Source organism: Crinia signifera, chromosome 7, assembly GCF_055691185.1.
Source record: "Crinia signifera chromosome 7, ASM5569118v1, whole genome shotgun sequence".
Classification (NCBI taxonomy): Eukaryota; Metazoa; Chordata; class Amphibia; order Anura; family Myobatrachidae; genus Crinia; species Crinia signifera.
Genome location: NC_139223.1, coordinates 128,967,149 through 128,989,820, shown reverse-complemented (window position 1 = coordinate 128,989,820; position 22,672 = coordinate 128,967,149). Strand labels below are relative to the sequence as shown.

Sequence of the window (22,672 nt, the reverse complement as noted above, 5' to 3'; positions counted from 1 at the left end):
CCACAAGTTAATTGAATGATCTGTGTAGTTTGTATGACCTGCGTGGGAGAAGGGCATGTTAGTTTTTAGCTGTTGTCATAGTAACCTGATATATGGAATCTCTGAGAGTGGCCTAGTGAATTAGAATTGTTCTATGCACTGTGTAGGTGGTGAGGAGATAATGAAAATCCTTTAATGTTTTTAATTTCTCATTATTTCTTAAATTGTGACCAGTAAGATATTTTTTTCCCCAGACCTTTCACATTTACAGTTTAGTCCAAAAACCCATTTTGGGATAATTATAAAACTTGTGTAAAGGTAGTTGTGCACACAATATACTGTTACCAGTAACAACCAATGAAAGTTATAGCTGTCCTTTTCTAGACCAGATTTAACAAATGGAAGTAACCATTTGACTAGAAGCCATGGTTTACCTTTTATTCACAGTTATCTTTTGCACCTGTTTTCATTTTCATCATTCATTTACTTTTACATCAATATTTCTTGTATTTAAATGTTTGTATTTAGAAAAGAAAAGGTTCTTAGTTACCTAAAGGTTGATTTACCCAATTCCGACATGATTAAATCATATTCTTCCAGGTTCTTTTTTTTTTCTGGTGGCCTGGTTGTGTACTCAGGACGGTAGTGCCTCTGACTTCATAAGGGGATGAATCCAAGTCAAACACAAGTCCTTTTGTGGTGCAATGGGGTTGCACGTTTGTGGGAGTGGAGCACTATGGGTATTCATGGGTTGGAAATATTGGGCTGCTATTTATAGCTGAATGTGTACAAAAAGGCGCCACTTCTGCTCCAATTTCTCTTAATGACAAGAACTTAACATTTTTTTCAGTCGCCGCTGCTCGTGGTCATCCTTGACTCAACCCTCTGTTTTATACCGCACATGGGACAGGAAGTATCAGTTTCAGATGAAAACTTGTGACACAGCCTGCCTTCTTTTGCCTACACATGACAGGGCATTTACCTTTACAAGGGCCTAACAGATCTCTCAAAACTGAAAGTGGATACTGCAATGGATCTTCCTATGAGACCTGTCCCTTGCGATTAGAAAACTTCTAGGTTTATGGCCTGGGAGTTCTTTTGCAGCATAGCGGATATTTGTTAGATCTCCTCCATTGAATTCTGCTGAAAGTAGCCCAAAGACATCTAGGTAAGGCCATGCATTCTATAAGAGAGGCTATCCTTGCCTTTTGGGCAAAAGCTCCAGAAATCTTCACTTTCTGGAGCTTGCTGCATACGGTACATCGCAGTCCCATATAATTTTATAGGGTTTGCTGTGACGCATATCAGCAGCGATATCTCTGATATCTGATGCTGACTGTTTTAAATATGTATGGTAAGCTATATGTATTGCAGTAAACCTTTGAAATCTTGATACATCGTGTCCATGAAGTCTTGTAGTCATGTAATCTATAAAAGATTTAAAGAAAACACTTATCCATTCTCCCCACCACCATCATCATCATCATCAATATCATTCTATCTAACATTCGCTTCTCCAGTCTAATCTTACATCAACTGGCCATAAGTGTTGTGTATGTACTGATCTATTCCCCTGCCATTCTACATCTGATGCTCCACTCTGCAAATCCCAATACCAAGGGTGGCTCCACAGTCCTCAAGATCTACCAACAGTTCATGTTTTCTAGGTCACTGGTGGCTATACAGAATGTGGCATCTAGGAATGACTGCAGCACATGTTTGAAAATATCAGTTAGTAATGGACAACGTGACCTGTTAGTAGATCTCAAGCCACCCCTGCCCTATACTGTGCTCCAGAATCAAATTTACTCGCCCCACAGCCTGGCACTGTGGGAAATAGTAACGCCTTATCAATGTGTGACACCATACTAATAAATAACATAATAAAACATAATAATAATAATAATCATAGTATCCTGTCCTGTATTCATGGTCATTAAGTTCATCTAAATTTGCATTAGACTGGTGAATATGTGTGCAGTTTCTTTAGCCACTATTAAATCTAGAAGTAGGTGATATAAAAGTATGTAATCACCACCATTACTACTGCGGTGAGTCTGCTGCTATAGATTTTTCCTACACTGTGTGTTTTGAATAGATCAAATAGGGATTATAAATTTTCTGTATGTTGGATCAGGAATGCAGCAAATAATATATTTGGTCACTCAAGCATTCTAAAAAGCGTCAATGTCCTTACTGTATAATCAGTGATCTGTAATTTGACAGCTGTTCAGGATGCAGTAACTGCAGCTCAGGAGGAACATGCTGTAGGCATATAGCAATGCCACATTAATGTAGCAGCCAGGAGCCATTCAGTCATATATTTCAGACAGCAGGGGCTATAAGGAGTCAGGAAATACATGCGTCCAATCACATCAATATAAATGTTATATGGCGGCTTCCGGGGGGTGGACCTAGCTGATGGTCACGTTTTACGGCTCTCCACAACTCAGGAGCCTGACGGTGATACCCGACGGTGAATCCTGAGAAAACACCCCGGGAGTGAGAACCGAGAGGTGTTAGGAGATAAGCGGCGGGCAAGTGCAGAAGAATACCGGCCACCCGCTAAAAAAAAAAACACGGGAGCCCCGGGCACTGATATTGGTGCCAAGCTAAAAGACACTGAAAAGGCAGACACCCAACTTACCCTATCCGGGATCCAAGATGGGTACAGGCGGAGGTGAGGTCTCAGTGGAGGCGACGTAGAGAGAGACGCAGCGGGCTAACGTGTATCCTCCGGCAGCAGCAGCACAGAGCGGCGCCGGGAACAGACGTGGGGAGGCGTGAGGGGCTGACGTGGAGACCTCTGATGGCAGCAACACAGCAGCACAGAGCGGCGCCGGGACCCGGTGAGAGAGGGATCCCCGGCGGCAGCAACAAGGAACACGCCAAGCGCCGGTGAGAGTTGGCGTGGTGTACTCCGGGGCAGCAGTGCAGAGCAGACGGGACAGAGAGAGACCGGAGGCCTGGAGGAGGGGAGCGTCACCACCATATTGGAGGAGGCAAACCACGGATCCTGCTGGCAAAAAAAATGCAAGGGAAAAGGAGACGGAGCCCAGGGAGAAAGTAACAGTGAGTCTGCCTCTATTTTTCCCAATTATTCTCATTGCTAAAAATTGGCCCATCAAAAGTTTGCTATGCTGTAATCAGAGAACTAATACACAAAAAAGCAAGCTGAGGGACATTAAAGCCGGGCACAAATAAGGCACAGATATAACACAATCAGCAACCGACACAGACAGGTGGCAGCTGTCTGTGGAAATAGGGATTGCTGAAAATTAATAATAATAATAAAAAAAAACCTTGTACCGTCTACCCAGCAGGGAAAAACAGGACTTAGAGATAACATCTGAGCCATAAAAGCTGACAGAAAAGTGCACTACGTGCCATTCTATAATACATACAGAAGCCTGGTGAAGAGAAAATAGAGGCAGATAAATAATACAAACAGAACAAACGGGGATCTGTAAAATACAAAAGAAGCAAAGAGACTGTGAGAGAGCCAAACCGCAACACTGCTACAGTGAGAACAAAGAGAACTTGGATATATTAAACAAAATAGATCACTCCCCATTAATCTAAAAGCTGTCATAAACGGCAAAAGTAAACCAAGATGGAGAAATATGTAGCAAAAGTCCCAAAAGCCCCCAGAGGAGCACAAGCCCAAAAAGACAAGGGGAAAAAAGACAAATCAATAATCTTACCCCAAATGTCAGCCCCTAACTCACCAAGCAACGCCAGCACATCAGAATCTTTGGATGAGACCCTACACACTAATTTAACACCAGCGCCAAAGACATTTTAGATGTACTATCACCATTGCTAGACGCCAAACTAGCACCACTGGCGGAGGCAATAAATAAAATGATAGAACAAACCGCTCAACATTCAGCAAGGCTGACGGAAAGGATATCTACATTGGAGGACAATCTTAAAGCAATCACTACACAAGTACAAACCTGTGAAAATACTATTACAACATTAATGGATAAGGTGGAGGAACTCGAAAACAGAAGCAGAAGAAGCAATCTAAGACTCATAGGTCTCCCAGAGAGTGTTAAAAACCGAGACCTAATGGCATTCGCTTCAGTATGGCTACTTGGACTGCCAAATAACAGAACTATCGTGATAGAAAGAATGCACAGAATAGGTCAGGAACGTCAAAATGCACAACGACCTAGACCTGTGATTTTCAAGTTGCTCAATTACATGGATAAAATTAAAATTATGAATGCATACCACAAAAGTACGGAAATAAAGTACGAGTCTTCCCGCTTGCTCCTGTTTCAGGACTTTTCATACCAAGTGTCCAACAAAAGAAGGGAATACTCAGAAATATGTAAAGAGATTTTCGCAAATAATATCCGATTCGCACTTCTCTTCCCAGCAAAATTAAGAGTGAACTACGACGGAAAGGTACTTTTCCTGGAGACCCCAGAAGCGGCCAAAAACTTCCTACACTCGCTGAAAACTAATGTTCATGGAACAAGAGAGATGAACAATATCAAATAACTTGGAAGTTACTCAACAGGAAAAAGGCTACAAACTAAGAAAAAATGAATATAGGGTCAAAACATTCAAAAGGCTTAGCGGGTATAACAAAAAAACAGAAATATAGGAAAAAGGAGGACTTATCTGGGACGATAAAAAAGTATGGGTTAATCGGATATGGAAATAAAGATATGCAAAAGGCCAAATATGTAAACATAAGAATTGATACCCTACTGCCTGGGAGGAGGAGCGGGACAGCACAGTGGATGCGGCTGCACCTGATCCAACATGGAGTGATGTCTATGTTGCTTGTTCTTATATTCCCTTTTCTCTTTTTTCTTTTTTTTTCTATTTTTCTTTCTTTCTGCATTGTTGTTGGGGAGGACGGGAGTCTGGGTGATGGAGAGTGCCTCACTGCTAGAGGCAAAAATGGGAGGATATTAATAACAAGGCCGGCAGCCATCATATATAGGGATACAGGAGGAAAAAACAGGGGAAACTCTAACAAAAAAAACCCAGATATGGGAAGGGTATGACCCCTAAAATCCCTAAGATACAGGATACCCGGGTGAAGAACAACATCACCCTGATATCCTGGAACGTAGTAGGATTAAAAACACCCCTTAAAAGAAAAAAAGTGCTAACTCACCTAAAAAAATATAAACCAGATGTTATGTTTCTCCAGGAGACCCACTGGCGTGCATCGGATTTAAATGTTCTGAGAGACACAAGGGTGGGGGAAAGTTGGTCTGCAGCCTATAAGACCAAATCGCGGGGAGTAATGATAACTTTTAGGAAAGATTTGAACTACTCAATAGGGGCAGAATGGGCGGACCCAGAGGGGAGGTTTCTGTTTCTAAAGGTTAATATAGAAAACACATTATACACCCTGGCATGTATTTATGCCCCCCCCGGGAAGCAATGCACAATTCTTCTCAGATTTGTACACAAAACTACAGGGGTGGAGGGAAGGTGCATTGATTATCGGGGGAGATTTCAATGCCATATTGGACAGCGAACTAGATGTGAAAGTGGCAGGGAAAAGGAACACGGGCGGGAGGTAGACACCCACAACCCTGGTTATGCTCTTAGAGACACTACATTTAATGGACCCGTGGCGGTTGGAAAACCCTGATGCCAGAGAGTACACATTCTTCTCTCATCTACATGGGTCATTCTCCAGGCTGGATTATTGGCTGGTGGAAGACACCATAATTCACAAGATAGGAAAAACAGAAATATTGGATATATTGATATCCGACCATTCTCCGATCATAATGAAAGTGTATTTAGATAAAATAATCAAACAATCATATAACTGGGGGTTCCCAGAATATTTGAATAATTCATTAGAATTTAAGAAATATCTAATACAGAGGTATCACAACTATACGGCAGATAATAGGATACATGAGGAGGAGATAAATCTATTTTGGCAAGCCTCCAAGTCGGTGATGCGGGGACACGTAATGGCGTATACCGCATCACAAAAGAAGAAACATCAAGCCTTATTAATAAAAACATCATCGGAGGCTTCATTAGCCTACTCTAAAATGTTAGCCAACCCCTCCACTGCGAACAGAGCCAATTATAAGGAGGCAAAATTGGCATATGACAACATAGCTACAGAAAAAGCCAATATGTACATACAACATAAGAAGAAAAAAAAATTTCAGATGGGGTAACCGTCCAGGTAAAATGTTAGCTAACCTAGTCAGAACAGCTAAAGGACATAAGCGAATATCCTCAATAAGAACAGAGCCTAACAATATAATAAGCAAACAAACTCAAATAGCCGAGGCCTTCACAACATACTTTAAAGATTTATACATGGCACCCACAAATGAACCTATAGAAATTGCACAATTTCTGTCACGAGCACAATTACCACAATTATCCTTAGAACACAAAGAAATAATAATGGCACCGATAACAGAGGTAGAAATAGAGAAAACAATTAAAACACTTTTATTACACAAATCTCGGGGTCCAGACGGCCTGTTGGCATCCTACTACAAAATTCTGAACACTCAAATAACACCTCATTTGGGAAAACTGTATAATTCAATTTTACAAGGAAACACGGCACCAAAATTATTTAATGAAGCACGAATCATAGTAATCCCGAAGCCAAACAAAGACACCACACTAATAACATCATATAGACCTATTTCACTCCTCAATCAAGACTTCAAAATATTTACAAAAATAATAGCTTCACGTCTCCAGATAATACTTCCTACACTTTTAGTACCCCAACAAACGGGATTTTTAAAAAATAGACACTCAGTACACAATATAAGACCACTAATTGCAGCAATGTATAATACACAAATGAACCAGAGTAAAAACACAATTGTCCTTAGCTGCGATGCAGATAAAGCTTCTGATAGAGTTTCCTGGCAGTATTTAGAGCAGTTATTCCAAACACTAAATTTTGGAGAGGGATTTATTCATATATTTCAGACATTATACCAGAAACCCACAGCATTCATGACCATTAACAATCATAATACAGAGCCTTTCCAGCTATTTAGGGGAACAAGGCAGGGGTGCCCAGTCTCGCCCCTATTGTTCAATATGGCATTGGACCCATTCCTGAGACACATTATACTTAATAAAAAGTGGAAGGGAATACAAATGGCAGAAACTGAGCTGAAAGTATCAGCATTTGCAGGCGATGTATTGTGATATATGTCAAATCCCAAACAGACAGTACCAATGTTAATAAATCTGCTAGCAGAATTCGAGAAAGTAGGGGGATTTAAAATTAATCACTTAAAATCGGAAGCGTTAAGCTTCAATTCAGAAGCTAGAGAGGGATGGGAAGAACCATTCCCGTTCAAATGGGCACCAAAAGAAGGGATAACATATCTGGGGACTAAGATCCCGCCAAACCTCTAAACTATACTCAGCAAATTATGATCCATTATGGCCTAAGACCAAAACAGACTTTACTAAATGGAGCCATCTCCCAATATCTTATGTGGTAAGAGGATACCTTTATAAAATGATAACATTCCCCCGGTTTTTATATACAATACAAATGCTTCCGATTTATTATACCTAAAAATGATATCATCAAACATAATAAAGAACTCTCGAAATTCCTATGGCTAGGAAAAAGAACACAAATAGCCTTACATAAAATGCAGCAGAAAAAGGAACTTGGAGGAATGAACCTACCATGTTTGAAAACATATGCAATAGCGGCAAACTGCCGAATAGCCATAGACTGGATCACTGGTAACAACAGATACACTAACTCCCCAGAAGAACAAAGTTTTATCCCAGACATCAGTTTAGTATCTCTGCTACACAGGACACCACAAAAAATACCAGAGAAGGTGAAAGAAAATATATTACTGAACACCACATGCATGGCATGGAGAATGGTACGATCAAATATACAAACACCTAAATACAACTCCATATTTTTACCATTCTGGGGGAACACAAACTTCCCACCAAATCAATATGCCAATATCTTCAGAGCATGGCACCAGGGAGGACTGAAATGTGTAGCAGACATACTGAATATGGAGTCATTAACTATCTTACAATATACAGAACTAAAAGAGAAATACCCTAATTTGCAAATACCATACTACACTTATCTACAGATACAAAGCTATGCTCATCCCATAGCAATAAAATACCGAACAGAAGAAGAACTGAGTTTACTAGATAGGTTAATAGCTAAGGGAAAACAAATCTCCACAGCACAAATAAATGAACTATGTCGTAAGAACATGGGCCTGGACCAAAAACCCAAAGGCCTACTGAAGTGGCAGACAGACTTCCCAGAAATAAGTATGGAAGATATGTTGAAAGCTTATAATCAGTTAAATAAAATCTTAGTGTCTTCCTCATACATGGAGATGCACCAAAAACTCCTACATAGAGCTTATTATACGCCAAGACTGAAAAAACTGATCGGGAAGGCCATAGATGATAGATGCTATAAATGCAGCGATCCAGGCGCAGATTTAGTACACTGCATCTGGACATGCAATGTAACACAAACATTATGGTCAGAAATGCAAGAATACATCAAACAGACTTTGAAATTAGATTTTACAATTAATAAAACATGGGTATTCTGGGGAATATATTCAATGCAGGATAAACAAAGACTCACACCAGCAAATAGGAAACTGCTTATAAAAATGGCAGCAGCAATAAAAAAAACGGTACTTGTTTCCTAGCACGGCCACAAATCTTGGCCATCAGGGGTAATTGTAGTGGCCTGCGACGCGACCGACGCGATGCCCCTGATTTTTCCATTGAAATGCATTGAAAACAGTGAAAAATCGGGTCGGTCGCGTCGTGTGCGCCTAAAAATGCTTAAATGGTCCACCCGCGATGGCCGCGATTTCCCCATAGGGAACAATGTTAAATGCCTCAATTTACCCGCGATGACCCCGATTTCCCATAGGAAACAATGTTAAATGGGTCAATTTACCCAAATCATCATAGGGAAGAATGGTAAATGGGCCAGAAAGCCCAAAAAACCCCCCTGACCAGTGAAATGTCCCCCCAAAAGTAGTTCACGCCACCCCGCGATGAACGTGAACCCGAAGCGTGGCGAGCACAGCGAGTCCGCGAGGGGCGGCGGTACGCGTCCTCCGACCTTTTCATACCCCCACTATCCACTAGGGCGTGGAGTGAGAATAGAATAGTGTGGCGAGCGCAGCGAGCCACCGAGCCCGAAGCGTGGCGAGCCCCGCGAGGGGACGCGGATACCTTCACAGGTAAACGCGTCCCTTCGCGGGCTTCACAGGTATCCGCGTCCCCTCGCGGGGCTCGCTGCGCTCGCCACGCTTCGGGCTCGCTGCGCTCGCCACACTATTCTATTCTCAACTCCACGCCCTAGTGGATAGTAGGGGTATGAAAAGGTCGGAGGACGCGTACCGCCGCCCCTCGCGGGCTCGCTGCGCTCGCCACGCTTCGGGTTCACGTTGATCATGTGGTGGCGTAAACTACTTTTGGGGGGACATTTCAATGTTCAGGGGTGTTTTTGGCCCATTTACCATTGTTCCTATGATAATTTGGGTAAATTGAGCCATTTCACATTGTTTCCTATGGGAAATCGTGGTCATCGCGGGTAAATTGAGGCATTTAACATTGTTCTCTATGGGGAAATCGCGGGCATCGCGTCTGGCCCATCGCACCCGATTTTTTTGCGCATGCGATGCCCGCGATGGCCCCGATTTTACCCCCGATGACCGCGATTATGATCGTTGTGGCCGTGCTAGGAAACAAGTACCAAAAAAACTATATTAGCACAATGGATTACAAACACACCAACCACAATGTCTCTAGCCCACCCAAGATTTATACGCCTATTCCATACATAAAAACATTGACACCATCCCTACAAACAGCCCTGAGAAACTCTTTTGTCGATACAACATGGTATACACAAACAACATTAAATAATGGAATTCCATTCTAGAATAATCGGAAGGATGGAGAAGGAGAAAGGAAAGAGAAAAAAGTATTAATCTGAGGGATGAAAGGAGAAGGGAGAGCAGGACGAGGGAATGAAGGGGAAGGGGAAGGGGAAAAAAAGAAAAAAACACATAGGTAAAGGGGAAAACAAAAGGTAGCTAATGGCCTAAATGAGCAAGCTGATTAGGATTGGGTCACACTGTAGAGATAAAACATCAACAAGGCCTAAAAGAAGGGACACCAAATAGATATGGGAAATGTAAAGGGGGGACGGGATTGACCAAGGACTATGACAAACTAGGAAACAATCAGATAACTGAGAATAAATATAAAAATTAGAAAGAGAAAATATTAAAAATAATACCAGAATAATACATCAAAGAAAGAGAAAAGAGAAAAAATGGAAACGAGAACATAGTCCTTGGCCGAAGTGTCTGCCCTTGCACATAGAACCTATGTAAGTATAGAATGTATAAATTAAAGAAAAATGGGAATTTTAAAATGTAGAGATAAATGTATACAGTGTCAATGTCTTGTACAAAGAAACAAAATATGTACGAAAGTAGGGAGAATGCTAGATAATAGTTAGGTGAGAGATAACTATATCTAGGTATAAAAGATAAATATATGTTTTGTGTTTTATGTGTTATGTGAGAGATAACGATGTCTATTGTCAATATATGGTATGTTAATTGTTGTAATGTGCAGATATGCAAGAAATTAGCATATCTGCTGTATGTTTCTTTTTGGAAAAAATAAAAGATAAAAACAAAAATGTTATATTGCAATTTTCAGTCATTTCTTTGAGTGCTTTGTCTACCTGGCTGACAGGAGTTTTCCGGCCCTGTTCTAAGCACCCCCTGGTTGTAATAGAAAGATTCATGGAACATTTGATGTTCGTGTACTAGGCACTATTCATGACTGAATAATACATTTTGAAAAAGGGACAATAACAAGAGACAAAATAAAAGGATGATATATAAATAGAAGTACTAGCAGATGCTAAAGAGCGAGAACAAGCCAAGGGAATAAATAGAGTAGCGATGAGATGATGTATTTAATCCCTGTTAAGCGCGACACCACTACTGCAAGGAAGCACTGAGAAAGACCTGTCGTACACTGCCAGAGTTCTATATGTAGCAGGGAACGGGAAACATCTTTTTCTTATTATTCTCAGTATTCATTGCAGAGATACACTTTATTGTAAAAATTTATATTTTATATTATTTTTCTCATTATAATGGAAAAATTTTTCAAAGTAATAGTGTATCATTTGGATTCTAAGTATAAGGTCATTTGTTGACTTGCTGCTCTATTTGCTAAAAGAAGCAAGCGGGCTGCAGCCACACAGTTTAAATGGATATTAAAAACTCAGTTTCCACCATCCAATCTCCACAAAAGGGCCTGTTGATACCATCATAGATGGCGCTAGCTTTAGCATGTTACATTTCAGGTAATATATATTACATATTATAGGTAATTATATATACATTAGGTAATATATGTGCTGGATAGATCACCTGGGGATCACCAGGACTGTATGCATCAGGAATCAACATAATCCACCACATACTCTTAAGCCCGTCCCTGGACTCCCATTGGCTAGTTTTAAAGGAGTGGGCTGAAGAGTGTGTGATGGCTTATGGTGATTCCCAGGCCCAACCACATATATTACATACACGGTAATGCTAGGCAAGATTTTTGCTGGTGCTCCCCAACACCGCCGCTAGTTCTGCCTCTGATCCAACGCCCCTCTCCCAGTAAAGCACCCATCACCCAGCAGCACAGATCACAATAGCAGTCAGCAACACCTGCCACCCCTCACCCACAGCAATAATCATGTTGGTGCCCTATGCCAATGGCATGTCCTTTAACAAACATTACGCTACAGAGTACTAGCACTCCTTATACACATATTGCAATGTATTAATGCCCCTTACACCTATGCCCCTCATTAGAAATGCCCTTATTCACATAATACCACACAGTAATGCACCTAACATAGATCACACATTAGTAATGACCATATATACATAATGCCGCACAATAATGTATCTTACACATATGCCCCACATTAGTAATGCTAGTATGCTTTTATAAAACTTACATTTGCTTGCTGGCAGTCAGTTTATCTGCACCTGCAGCTCCTTGAACCACTGGCAACCACGAAGGTCCATGGGAGGAGGAGCTGCTGCTGCTCTCCTTCCACATCCATTTTTGATGCTCCCCGCTACCCTCACTAACTTCTTTCAGGAAATCACCACTCACTGCTTCCGACTCCCGAGTCCCAGGTGAGCTGCCCAATCTAAGCTCAGTGTTCTGTTCGGCATAGCAAGCCCAAAGCAGGACCTCTGTCAACCCTAAGCAGGCTTAAATGCTCCTAAGCATGCCAAATGCCCTATGAATTTGCCTTTATTGCCTTTGAAAATGGCCGGCACTTGTTGCAAATTGGGAATGCCTGCTTCTCTGTATAGTTATAATGTATAATCTTCATATATAATTTATCATCATATATCAAGGTATGTGACATGTTTATTAAGGAGCTGAACTTTTTATTACTAATAAATAATCATTTTCATGGTATAATTCACAGTTGCCACAAATTGGCTACCTGTAGTCTTCTGATTTTTTATACTAACTAATACTAACTACATTGTTACCCTTCCCCCACACACCTTACTTGGCCAGTTCAGGTCAATGACATCTAAGGTCCCATTGGCAATAGGGATCAATTTACTAACCGTTGGTTTTAGGTCTATTCCCATCTCCCCAAGGACAGCCTGCAGCCCAGCTCTTACTCAGGGCTTTGGGTATAGGGGCAATAAATAAATAAATGGCCTAGCAACCTTCCCAGGCATGATGGAACTAGTTGAACCACAAGTGCCATGAAGCCTGGAAATTAAGAGCCTGCTGGCACCTGTACCAAAAAAGTAAACTAAAGACAGGACACACCCACACACACCAATTGTTGTATACATGTATTACATAAACACTTCCTATGTAGTTCTCCAATTTGCAGTATCCTGGGATGAGATGCTCTTTGTTCCATGTAAGAATCCATGTTTCTTATAAAAACAAAACGTTTTTCCCTTTTGCTGGGCCGCAACGACAGTTATAGGGTAATTCCCAATTACTGTACATTGAAATCACTAGGAACCCCCAATTGCAGCTTTTTAGGTCGGATTTGACAAATAATTGGTTATTGACATGAGAAATCTTTGATGAAAACATGGTACTCCAAAGGTTGTAAATAACAATTATGTATGTTGGATATTTTATCTAATGAATGTTGATTTTTTTTAAAAATGTTTTTACTGTCTTTTTTTATTTCTAGATCCTCCTACAAAGATTATTTTCCCAGAGGCTCGCTCACAGGAACTGGAGTACATCACAGAAGAGAGGGTGGAGCTGGTGATTGAAGTGTCCAATAGCAAGGGCACTGTCCGCTGGTTTAAAGATGGGCTAGAAGTGGATGAAGATGAGAATCTGCAGGTGATCTCCGATGGATCCCGTCACTGCTTGATCTTGCCAAGGGCCAGTGTGGAAGACTCTGCTGAATATATTTGTGACACAGATAGTGACTCTGTTACATTTGATGTGAAGATATCGGGTAAGGAAAAACCAAAGCAATGTTATTCAAATTCACTGCAGTCTCTGACCCAATATATATTAAATTTGACTTATATACACATTGGAAGTTATTCTGGTGCGGTTGGAATTGCTATCACTGCTGCTTCCTCGGAAGCACTCTTAGCGTTGTATGGTGATGCAGCAGGAAGCGTCTAATGCCAGCAGGTGATGCCTCCTGCTGCAATAGAGATCGGATCTCTCTCCTACCATTGGGTGGCTTGCAGCACCCTGGTACCATGCAAGCCACCTTTTGCAGATGCCAGTACATTTAAATGCTACGACGGAAATCCTTGACATCTACCCTCTCTTAAATAGCGGCAACACGCCTCTGTTTTCACAAATGGAGGTTGTCAACAGCCCCTCCCCTGAACTGCAGCAGATTGTCAATCATTGACGGTCTGCTTTTGTCCTGCTTCCGACATTGCAGGACCTGTCCACAGGTACATAGCATCCACTTCCTGGAACTAGTTGCTAGTGCAATGTTGATTGTCTAGATGCAATCCTATTCTCTTGCAGTCTGCAGACTACTCAGTTGTTGCTGCCTAGTTCCTGCAGTCTGTATTCCGTTTCCAGGGTCTAATTGAGCTTTGATCGCTAATCAGGGAATTTGCAGTGGACTGCATAGAGAAAGCCGCTGCCCAGACTTAAAGAAACACACCCCTTGCAAAATTGTGAATCCATTGCAGATAGCAATACATTCACAGATCCATTCGCAAAAACCAAACCATCGAACAGGTTGCCTGAGTTTTCACAAACACACCCAGAACACGCCAGGTTTCCAGCCCTAAACGCTGGGTTCCTGTCAATCAAATTGCGGCTTCTCTACGACTTCTATGCATATGGATAATTTTTGCTAATTGACCCAGTCCATGGGCAATTTAAACACTGTGCATGTCTAGTCGTTCGATAATTGCTCAATTTTCAATTTCTCTGATTAGTGATAGGGAAGCCTCTGACAGACAGGAGACTTAGGAGGTTAATCTGGTTGACACGCAAAGCTGCGAAATTTGCAGCTATGCGTGTCATTCAAATGCCGCCTGCACTTCCAGCCGTGCAACCCTCACACGCCAGATATCCCCACACACAAATGGATATTTTGCATAAACATCCATTCGCAGGCTTGCGTGCAGGGACAAAATCAAATGATTTTGCAAGCGCTTGCAGACCTAAGACCTCTGTGGTGTCTTAGGTCTTCGGGTTCCCTGTATGGGAAGCGGGTGGGCAGCTCGCATCCGCTGATGTCAGCTGTCCGCCCCCACGTCACATTCGCATGGGAACAACCAGTGATTTCATGGGAACGCTCATTGAAGCTGGACCTTCCCATGGGTGCTTCCCTTCGCCACCACCCACTGCTAGGTGTAAATAGGATGGCAAACAAGAAGTTTGCCGCACCCTCTCGCACCAAGCAGCTGCACATGCACATAATGGTATATGCGCATATGCAGTCGCTCACCATCGCTCCCCTGTGCAAACACACAGGGGAGCGTGACAATTAGAATAAGGTCCATAGTCCTTAAATACTCAGTTGGGGGTGGAGATTTAATAGCTTGAAAGCTAGATGCCTGTATAACAAGATTCTTAAATTATCCAAACTATCCATTATTAGGGTAAGCAGAGCAGGCAGGGTATTTTCCATCAGCTGGATGAAGCAACATAGCAAAAGGGGCAGTACCACTGCTCATTGCAGGCCAGTGGCAGACGAAGGCAGTAAGGATGACCATTGATTAGTCCTAATCATAGTTGGTTTATGGACGATGTAGGATAGTTTTGCTATCAATGGGGGTGAACCATATGGTTTCCTTCCATTGATGGCAAGCATAAATGAATAGTTGATTTTTTGTTTTCTCCCCAAGGGGCCGGACACGGAGTATAGCTCTGCCTCTGACACCCATGAAGCCGCACCTCCAGGATCTAATTGGCCCACAAGCCCACATTAGTAAAAGAAAATGGATGACCATTGATAGGTAAAACCATTGATGTCATCCATTGCATAGTGTGCCACCATCAATGACCAGTTGCACTGTTGCTATCGATAGCAATGGCAACGATGGCCATACCTAGACAGAAGCTGAGGACAGGAGAGTGCTGCTAGTAGGGGATAGAAAAAGAGCTAGCAAAGCTTTCCACTGCCTCCTCTTCCATCATACTGATAGGCGTTCTTAACCACCGGTGATTAACCCTTTCCTAGAATACCAAGCATCGGGTACTAGGCCTATGAGGGTAGTCAAGTCTCAGGCCTGTGCAGCAGCTAGACAGGCCACAAGCCTGAGCTCCATTTGTAAAGAGGACCTGGGCCTTGGAACAGGTAACTAAGCTGTGCCCAATATTTAGGGTGAGGGGTGCTGTCTCCATCTCTAAAAACAAATATAGTGCATCAATTGATGGGGGGGCCCAGAAGAGTCAGGGGGGCTGGGGTAATATGCCCCCCTTTGTTTAGACAAATGTACCCCCCACCTATACATCTATCTAAACAAAGATTGTTCCTTATTAGTCTAAGTGCATTTTTGTATAATTGAAAGGTGTGAAGACTCGGTTTACTTTTCTATTGCTTTAGACATTGATTTCACAGAACAGGTTAATAGAATCTGTTCAGGATTCCTAGCTCTCCCATGAGCCACAATGAGCATATCATGGCAGCTGCAGCATTTACAGCACAGGAGGCCTCACTCCTGTACTTCTCCGAATCAGTAGAGCAGAATAGGAATCTCTGTTCAGCTCTGTTGACTGTGGACTGGTTGGATTGTGCATCAGGAGACATTATTTGTGCTCATCAGCAGCTACGCTTTCAATATTTGAGGACTAGAGAAACTAAAACACCCATGATCCTCTGCTCCCGTTTATAGCCATATTCCCTCTGATTAAAAACTTTGGTAGGCACACCAAGAACTTCTGTGATGCACCTTGTACTAAACTCTACACTCACCATACACTGAAAGCAATCCAGCCATTTTATGGTGACAATTTTAAATCACCTAACTACATTAGAATTTGATTGGGGGTATCCAGCAGGACGTGATCAAACATTGGGTGTGAAAATGTTATAGCCACCAGTGAGACAATTACCTGAAATAGGGCCTCAGCATGGATCTCTAATGAGAGAAAAAGCGGTTGCCCGCAATCAGTCACCGGTCAGACTGAAAGAAAAAAAGCAAAATCCTTTCGAAAAAACCCAAACCATCGGTCAGTTTTTTTCCATTTGCGCCAGTCATGTGCTTCCACTAATCTGCTAATAAAACAGCCTGGAAGGCTGGCGCCGTGAAACTACACAAGTACCTACAACTGCTATGCGTATGGATATTCATTCTCTAATTGCAGCCGTGCATGCGTATTGTGAATGTTCTGCCTTTCTATTATCAAACGGATTGCGTATTCTCTGATTAGCAGCCCGTGCTGAATTAGGCTCATAGATACAGTAGGAGTATCCTATATCATACAAGGCTCACACTGCTCCCCTCCTCTATGTGGCAAATTCAAGTGTTTTGTTGATGCCAGCTATTAGATGGCGCCCAGCAGAAGAACAGTTTGTGGATGTGGCCAGGTTTTGTTGCCACTTTTTGGGCACCATCCATAGTTGTTGTTATACCAGCACTCCTAATGGGGGCATGGTCACCTCACCATACTGGTTGTGTGACTATGGGCCAAATGTAATACGGTGTGAGAGTCAAAAAGTGAGAGATTTTGGGAGAGTTTTCACCTTTTTTTTTAAAGTGGCAATCATTTACACTGGAAAATCAGGTTGATTTTTGCCATGTAAATGATTGCTGCTTTGAAAAAAATGGGAAACTCTCCCAAAATCTCTCATTTTCTGATACTCGCACCCTATTACATTTGGCCCCGGTAATTTATACCCACCTAAACCTTTCTATGGGCCCTTCTGTGGACACTTAATTAGGAGAATTCTGGCAATTGCTTCAATATTGAAGGACATGCTCAAAGATTTGCTGTAAAGTAATACATATTTGTCATATAGCCTATTATATATATTTATTATAAAAAATAAAAGCAAAAGTGTATGACACAATTGTTCTGGTTTCCTTTCCCTTTGTATGTACCCTGTGCAGAACCTCCTGCTAAGATCATGAAATGCTCTCCTTCTGCGCTGCATGTGACTGAGGGTGAGCCGTTGTCCATAGAGTGCGAGCTCTCCCGTGTGCCAGATGTTATTCATTGGCTGAAGGATGGAAAGGAAGTGACACCGGACGGGAATGTGATCATGGACAATGAGGGAGAAAAGTTCACGCTGAGCTTGCTATGTGCACAGCCAGAGAATGCTGGACAATATGAGTGTAATGCCGGAACCGACTCACGGACTTTCCAAGTCCATGTGGATGGTGAGTAGCTGCAAATAAGGCTTGTAATGAGATGTGCCCTGTATTCCTAACAGGTGTGGTATGCCATTCCGACAGTCGGGATCCCGACAGTCATTAGCCCGATGTTGGGATCCCGACTGGCCGGACTCAGACAGCGTGGCCAACGCAACAAAGCCACTTGCGGGCTCGCTGCGCAAGCCACGCTGCGGGCACGGTGACTCGCTGCGCTCGCCACCTATTCTATCCTCCCTCTATGGGGGTCGTGGACCTCCATGAGGGAGAATAGCCGACGGCCGTCGGGAACCCTGCCATTAGTGTTTTATCAGTCGGGATAATGACTGTCGGGATCCAGACTTTCGGGACCCTGTCCGGCACCCTTCCTAACGTATATCCATTGACACATAAAAAGCCATGTGCTGTCCCTTTTTCTTTAAACATTTCTGAAGAAGAAAGATTTACTGCCCCAGCCCCTCAGGGGAGAATTATAGTTATTGGCAAGCCTACTCCAGTCTTCAGATCTACTGGCTTTTATCTCCCCATTCATTTATAAACTACTCTCCAAGCTTCCTACTGCTATGTGTGCCTTGGTATTTAACCTCCATTAAACTTCTATTCTTTAGCTCTATGCTAAAAAAGGGAAAGACTGGGTGTACTGGTGTAGTCTGTAATAGCCAAGATAGTCCTCATAACCACGGTTAAAAGTGGTCCTCCACACCACTTTAACCCCTTCCCATAACTATGCAATGGACTATGAATGCAATGCAGTGGATGACATAAGGACTCCAGATAATGACATGAGAGCAAGCAACAGGGAACAAATGTGTCATTGATTAAAAATAGAACGAAAAATTATAAAAAAAGATTAAAAAAAGATAAAAAAACAAACAAAATCTAGTCATTAGTAAAGTCATAGAAAGAAGCTGACACTAAGGTTTTTTTTAATAAGATGCAGTGGCGGCTCCTGCCTTTAGACTTAAGGGGGGCTGCAATTTCCTGGGTACTGCTCTCTGCAAGCAGTAATTAATTATTTGCAGGTTATTAGTTTGATTTGCTCTGTACCAGCGTTTGTGTGCATTAACTGTAAATAAATGATGTACGCATATGCACACAAACACATGTACAGTGCAAAATTCACACTTTTAATAACTTTAATATTAATTAAAGTACACAAAATGATACTCTTCATAAAGATCTACACACAAATATTATTAAAATAAAATAAACTTCCATGCACCTCTCTGGGGCAATGCATACCTTCCTTCAGCTGCATCACACTGACTCACTGAAGTCTGGGCATGCTCACTGTAGAGAATTGCTTCTGGGCTGCACAGACAGCAGCCCATAGAAGCACTGTAGCTCTGCTGATGTGCACAGAATGGCTTCCTGTTGGAAGCTATTGCTGTAATCGCTCCATGTACTGGCATCTCAAGAGGGGGAGGAGTTCCCAGCTCTGTGCATGATGAGCAGTAGCAACTTCCAATTAGAGTCTAGTACATGCTGACCTCCTCCCCACAGGGTTGGGTTGGGCTGTTGCTGTGTCTGCCCTGCTGCTTCATGAAGCCTGGTGAGAGGAGATGACCAGTGTGTCAGAGACACAGACAGCCAGCACCAGAGCTCCTGAGGGGGCTGCCCACAGGGACGCACCAGAGTTCTGGTGCTGTCTGTCTGTGTCTCTGGTGTTGTGATTTTAACTGGAGGGGCTGCAGTCCTGCAGCCCTATAGCAGGAGCCACCACTGCTAAGATGGGAGTTCTAATGAAGATGGGATGTTGCTAAGACAACCAATCAGAATCTACTTCTTATTTATTTAGCACCTTCTAGAAGATAATAGAGAGAATCTGGTTGGTTACCCATAGCAAAATCCCATCTTTAATAGAACTGCTATATTAGTAAATAAACCCCTAAGGGGTATATTTACTAAAGTGGTATTTCTATTGAACCAATCAGATTCTATCTATTATCTTCCCGAAGGTGCTTAATAAATAAGAAATAGAATCTTATTAGTAGCTATGGGCAATATCCCATCTTCAGTAGAACTCCAATCTGTTGCCCAAATATAAGCATATAGGGCCTCCTTCACAGATGGTAGTAAATACACATATAAGGTGCGCTATTGCACTTTATAAAAACCATATTGTGCTGCAGAGTACATGTAATACTGAGGACAGCATTTGGGGATGGCACGTCCTGTCTGAATCCCAGGGCTTAATTAAGCTGCCCAATGTTCGTGTTAAATGGAAAATTGACAGGATTTTCCCTCCATGCAAAACACATATTGCATTGGGCACCCATTGTATCACAGCATGGTTTGTCCAGGTGCAAATTTGTTCCTACAGTAACTTCAAATTAGGTCCATAATAATGAAGTAGGGTGAGCCATTAATCCAATGAAATGTATATCCGGACAAACCATTGAACCATTGGCAAATGTTACAAACATTTTGTCTAATGAAGGTTCTTTACAAAGAAGAAAACGCACGGCCACGTGAACGTGGTGATCTTCTGTTGTGTGACGCCGTGCCCCATTTCTACAGTTAAACAGATAGATTAACACAGTATTCACCGAGCAGATGGATGTGAGCTAGTTATAGTAAGGCACCAGATGGCAGACTGTCCTGATGTTCCCTCGTAACATTCACCAAAGATCCCTACATTTGCCAACCATGGGGCGCATACAAGCATATCTATATGGCCACAACATAGGTTTATTTAAAAAAAAAATGATATATACAGTACATATATAATTAATTAAGAGGGAATCCAAAAATAGAGCATTCTGTCCCTCCACGAGAGTGTCATGTAGGTCATGCAGCCAGTTCCACATACAGTATTGGGTCATTCAGACCTGATCACTGGGCACATTTTGGGCCTGATTCAGGTTAATTCACAAAGCACATTTGGTTTGCTAATGGACAAAACCATGTGCACTGCAGGTGGGGCAGATGTAACATGTATAGAGAGAGTTACATTTGGGTGAGTTATTTTGTTTCTGTGCAGGGTAAATACTGGCTACTTTATTTTTACACTGCAATATAGAGATCAGTTTGAAGTACACATCCCACCCAAATGTAACTCTTTCTGCACATGTTTCATCTGCCCCACCTACATTGCACATGGTTTTGTCCAATAGCAAACCATGGGGGTGATTTTAACACTGTCAATGTTTTTGGGACTGCGCATGGTCTGTTATGCGCATGTCCAGGCCTCCTTTGCGAATGGCTTCTGCAATTTGCATAGTCACCAAACCATTCACATACATCACAGGACGCTCACTAATGCCCCGACGCTCGCAAATAAAAATCAGTACCCACTGACCTTTTTTGTGAAGCTAGAAGAAATCATTTGATGATCTGCGAAAATCGAATGAGTTCTCCTGCAGCAGAGACATGCAAGGGAATGTGTCTTCGTTACACATCTACTTGCATGTTAACGCTGGGATTCTGTGGCGGCGGGGAGGGGGGGTATTCGGCAGCGCGCCGTCTCAGGTGCTCGGTAAGCTGCGAACTTTAGCTTACCGAAGCAAACCAGAATCACCACCAAATGTGCTTTGCGAGTGAACCCATTTCTTAGGAAATGGCCCAAACCATGATGCACTGCCAGGTGGGGCCGGTGAACAGTAACAGGTGCAGAGAGAACTAGATTTGGCTAGGGTGTGTTCAAACTGACCATGTTACATTTGCCCCACCGGCAGTGCTACATGGCTTTGCCCATTTGCTAACAAAATGTGCCATGCAATCAGGTCTGAATTAGGACTATTGCCTCATGTCCACCCTGAACTGACCACCATTTTTAGATGTATCTAAACATCCTGTGAATGTATTTTTTAACTTATGTTGTGTTTTGATCTACTAATTACCTGTCTCCATCCTGATATAATAAATGTATGCATGTACCAGGGTTGTGAGTACCATGTCATATATGCTATCTCCTAGTTACTGCTGTGGGTTGGTATGGAGTCTTCTATTCATAGGCCATAGATGATTTTCCAGTGTTTAAACATTGTGGGCCATTAAGAAAATTGTAAGATAATTTATTTTTAAAAATTGCCTTAAAGGGACATTGACATCAAAATGTGTCTTCTTAATTGTACCTAGCACAGGTCAATATATCCTAAATACTAGTGCTGGGCACTTTTCTATCACATTAACATCACGTAACACGGCAGCACTTTAGTTGCTATTAATGTGGCTGGGGCAGGCGGCAGCAAGGGGGAGCAGCGTCGCGGAGGTGCAGAGTCTCTGACCGTATTACAGAGGCCCTGCCCCCCTCCAAAAATCAAAAATGTCCACCACCACAGAAAAGACATGCTAGAAGCACTCGTGCACCTCTTGCGGCTGTCTCATTTGCTGAGATGGCCACCTTTGGATGGGCGCTGAGTCTCTATTGCTATCAGAGACTCTGCACCTCCCCGACACCAATCCCCCCCCCCCCCCCCCCCCCATATTAAAAGATTGATTTCCCCTTGGGAAACAAGCATTTATCTCCTATGGCAGCAAGCACGTTTTGCCCTCCTGGAAACGATCATTTAACCTGCAATGACAGCAAGCATGTATTCCCCCCTATGGCAGCAAGCATGTATTCCTCCCCCCACACACACACACACACACAAGCGGCAACAAGCATGGAACCACTGTATGACAACGAGCATGTAATGCCCCCTGCATTAGAATGAGAACCACCTATAACAAAGAGCATGCAATACCTCTTGGTAACAAACATTTAACCCCACACTGGCAATGAGCATGGAACCCCCTATGGCAGGCTTTCCCAACCACGGTCCTCAAGGCACACCAACAGTGCAGGTTTTGTA

General features: G+C 42.5%; 1 protein-coding gene across 3 annotated transcripts in view; it reads left to right on the top strand.

The window, feature by feature from the left end:
• Positions 1 to 22,672, top strand: part of OBSL1 (obscurin like cytoskeletal adaptor 1) — a 124,469-nt gene that overhangs the window by 72,448 nt on the left and 29,349 nt on the right. For all 3 annotated transcript variants that reach the window (XM_083153805.1, XM_083153804.1, XM_083153802.1), the window contains 2 exons: positions 13,259 to 13,534; positions 17,616 to 17,885. In XM_083153805.1, the coding sequence (XP_083009931.1) occupies positions 13,259 to 13,534; positions 17,616 to 17,885 (546 nt within the window). The remainder of the gene's footprint in view (positions 1 to 13,258; positions 13,535 to 17,615; positions 17,886 to 22,672) is intronic.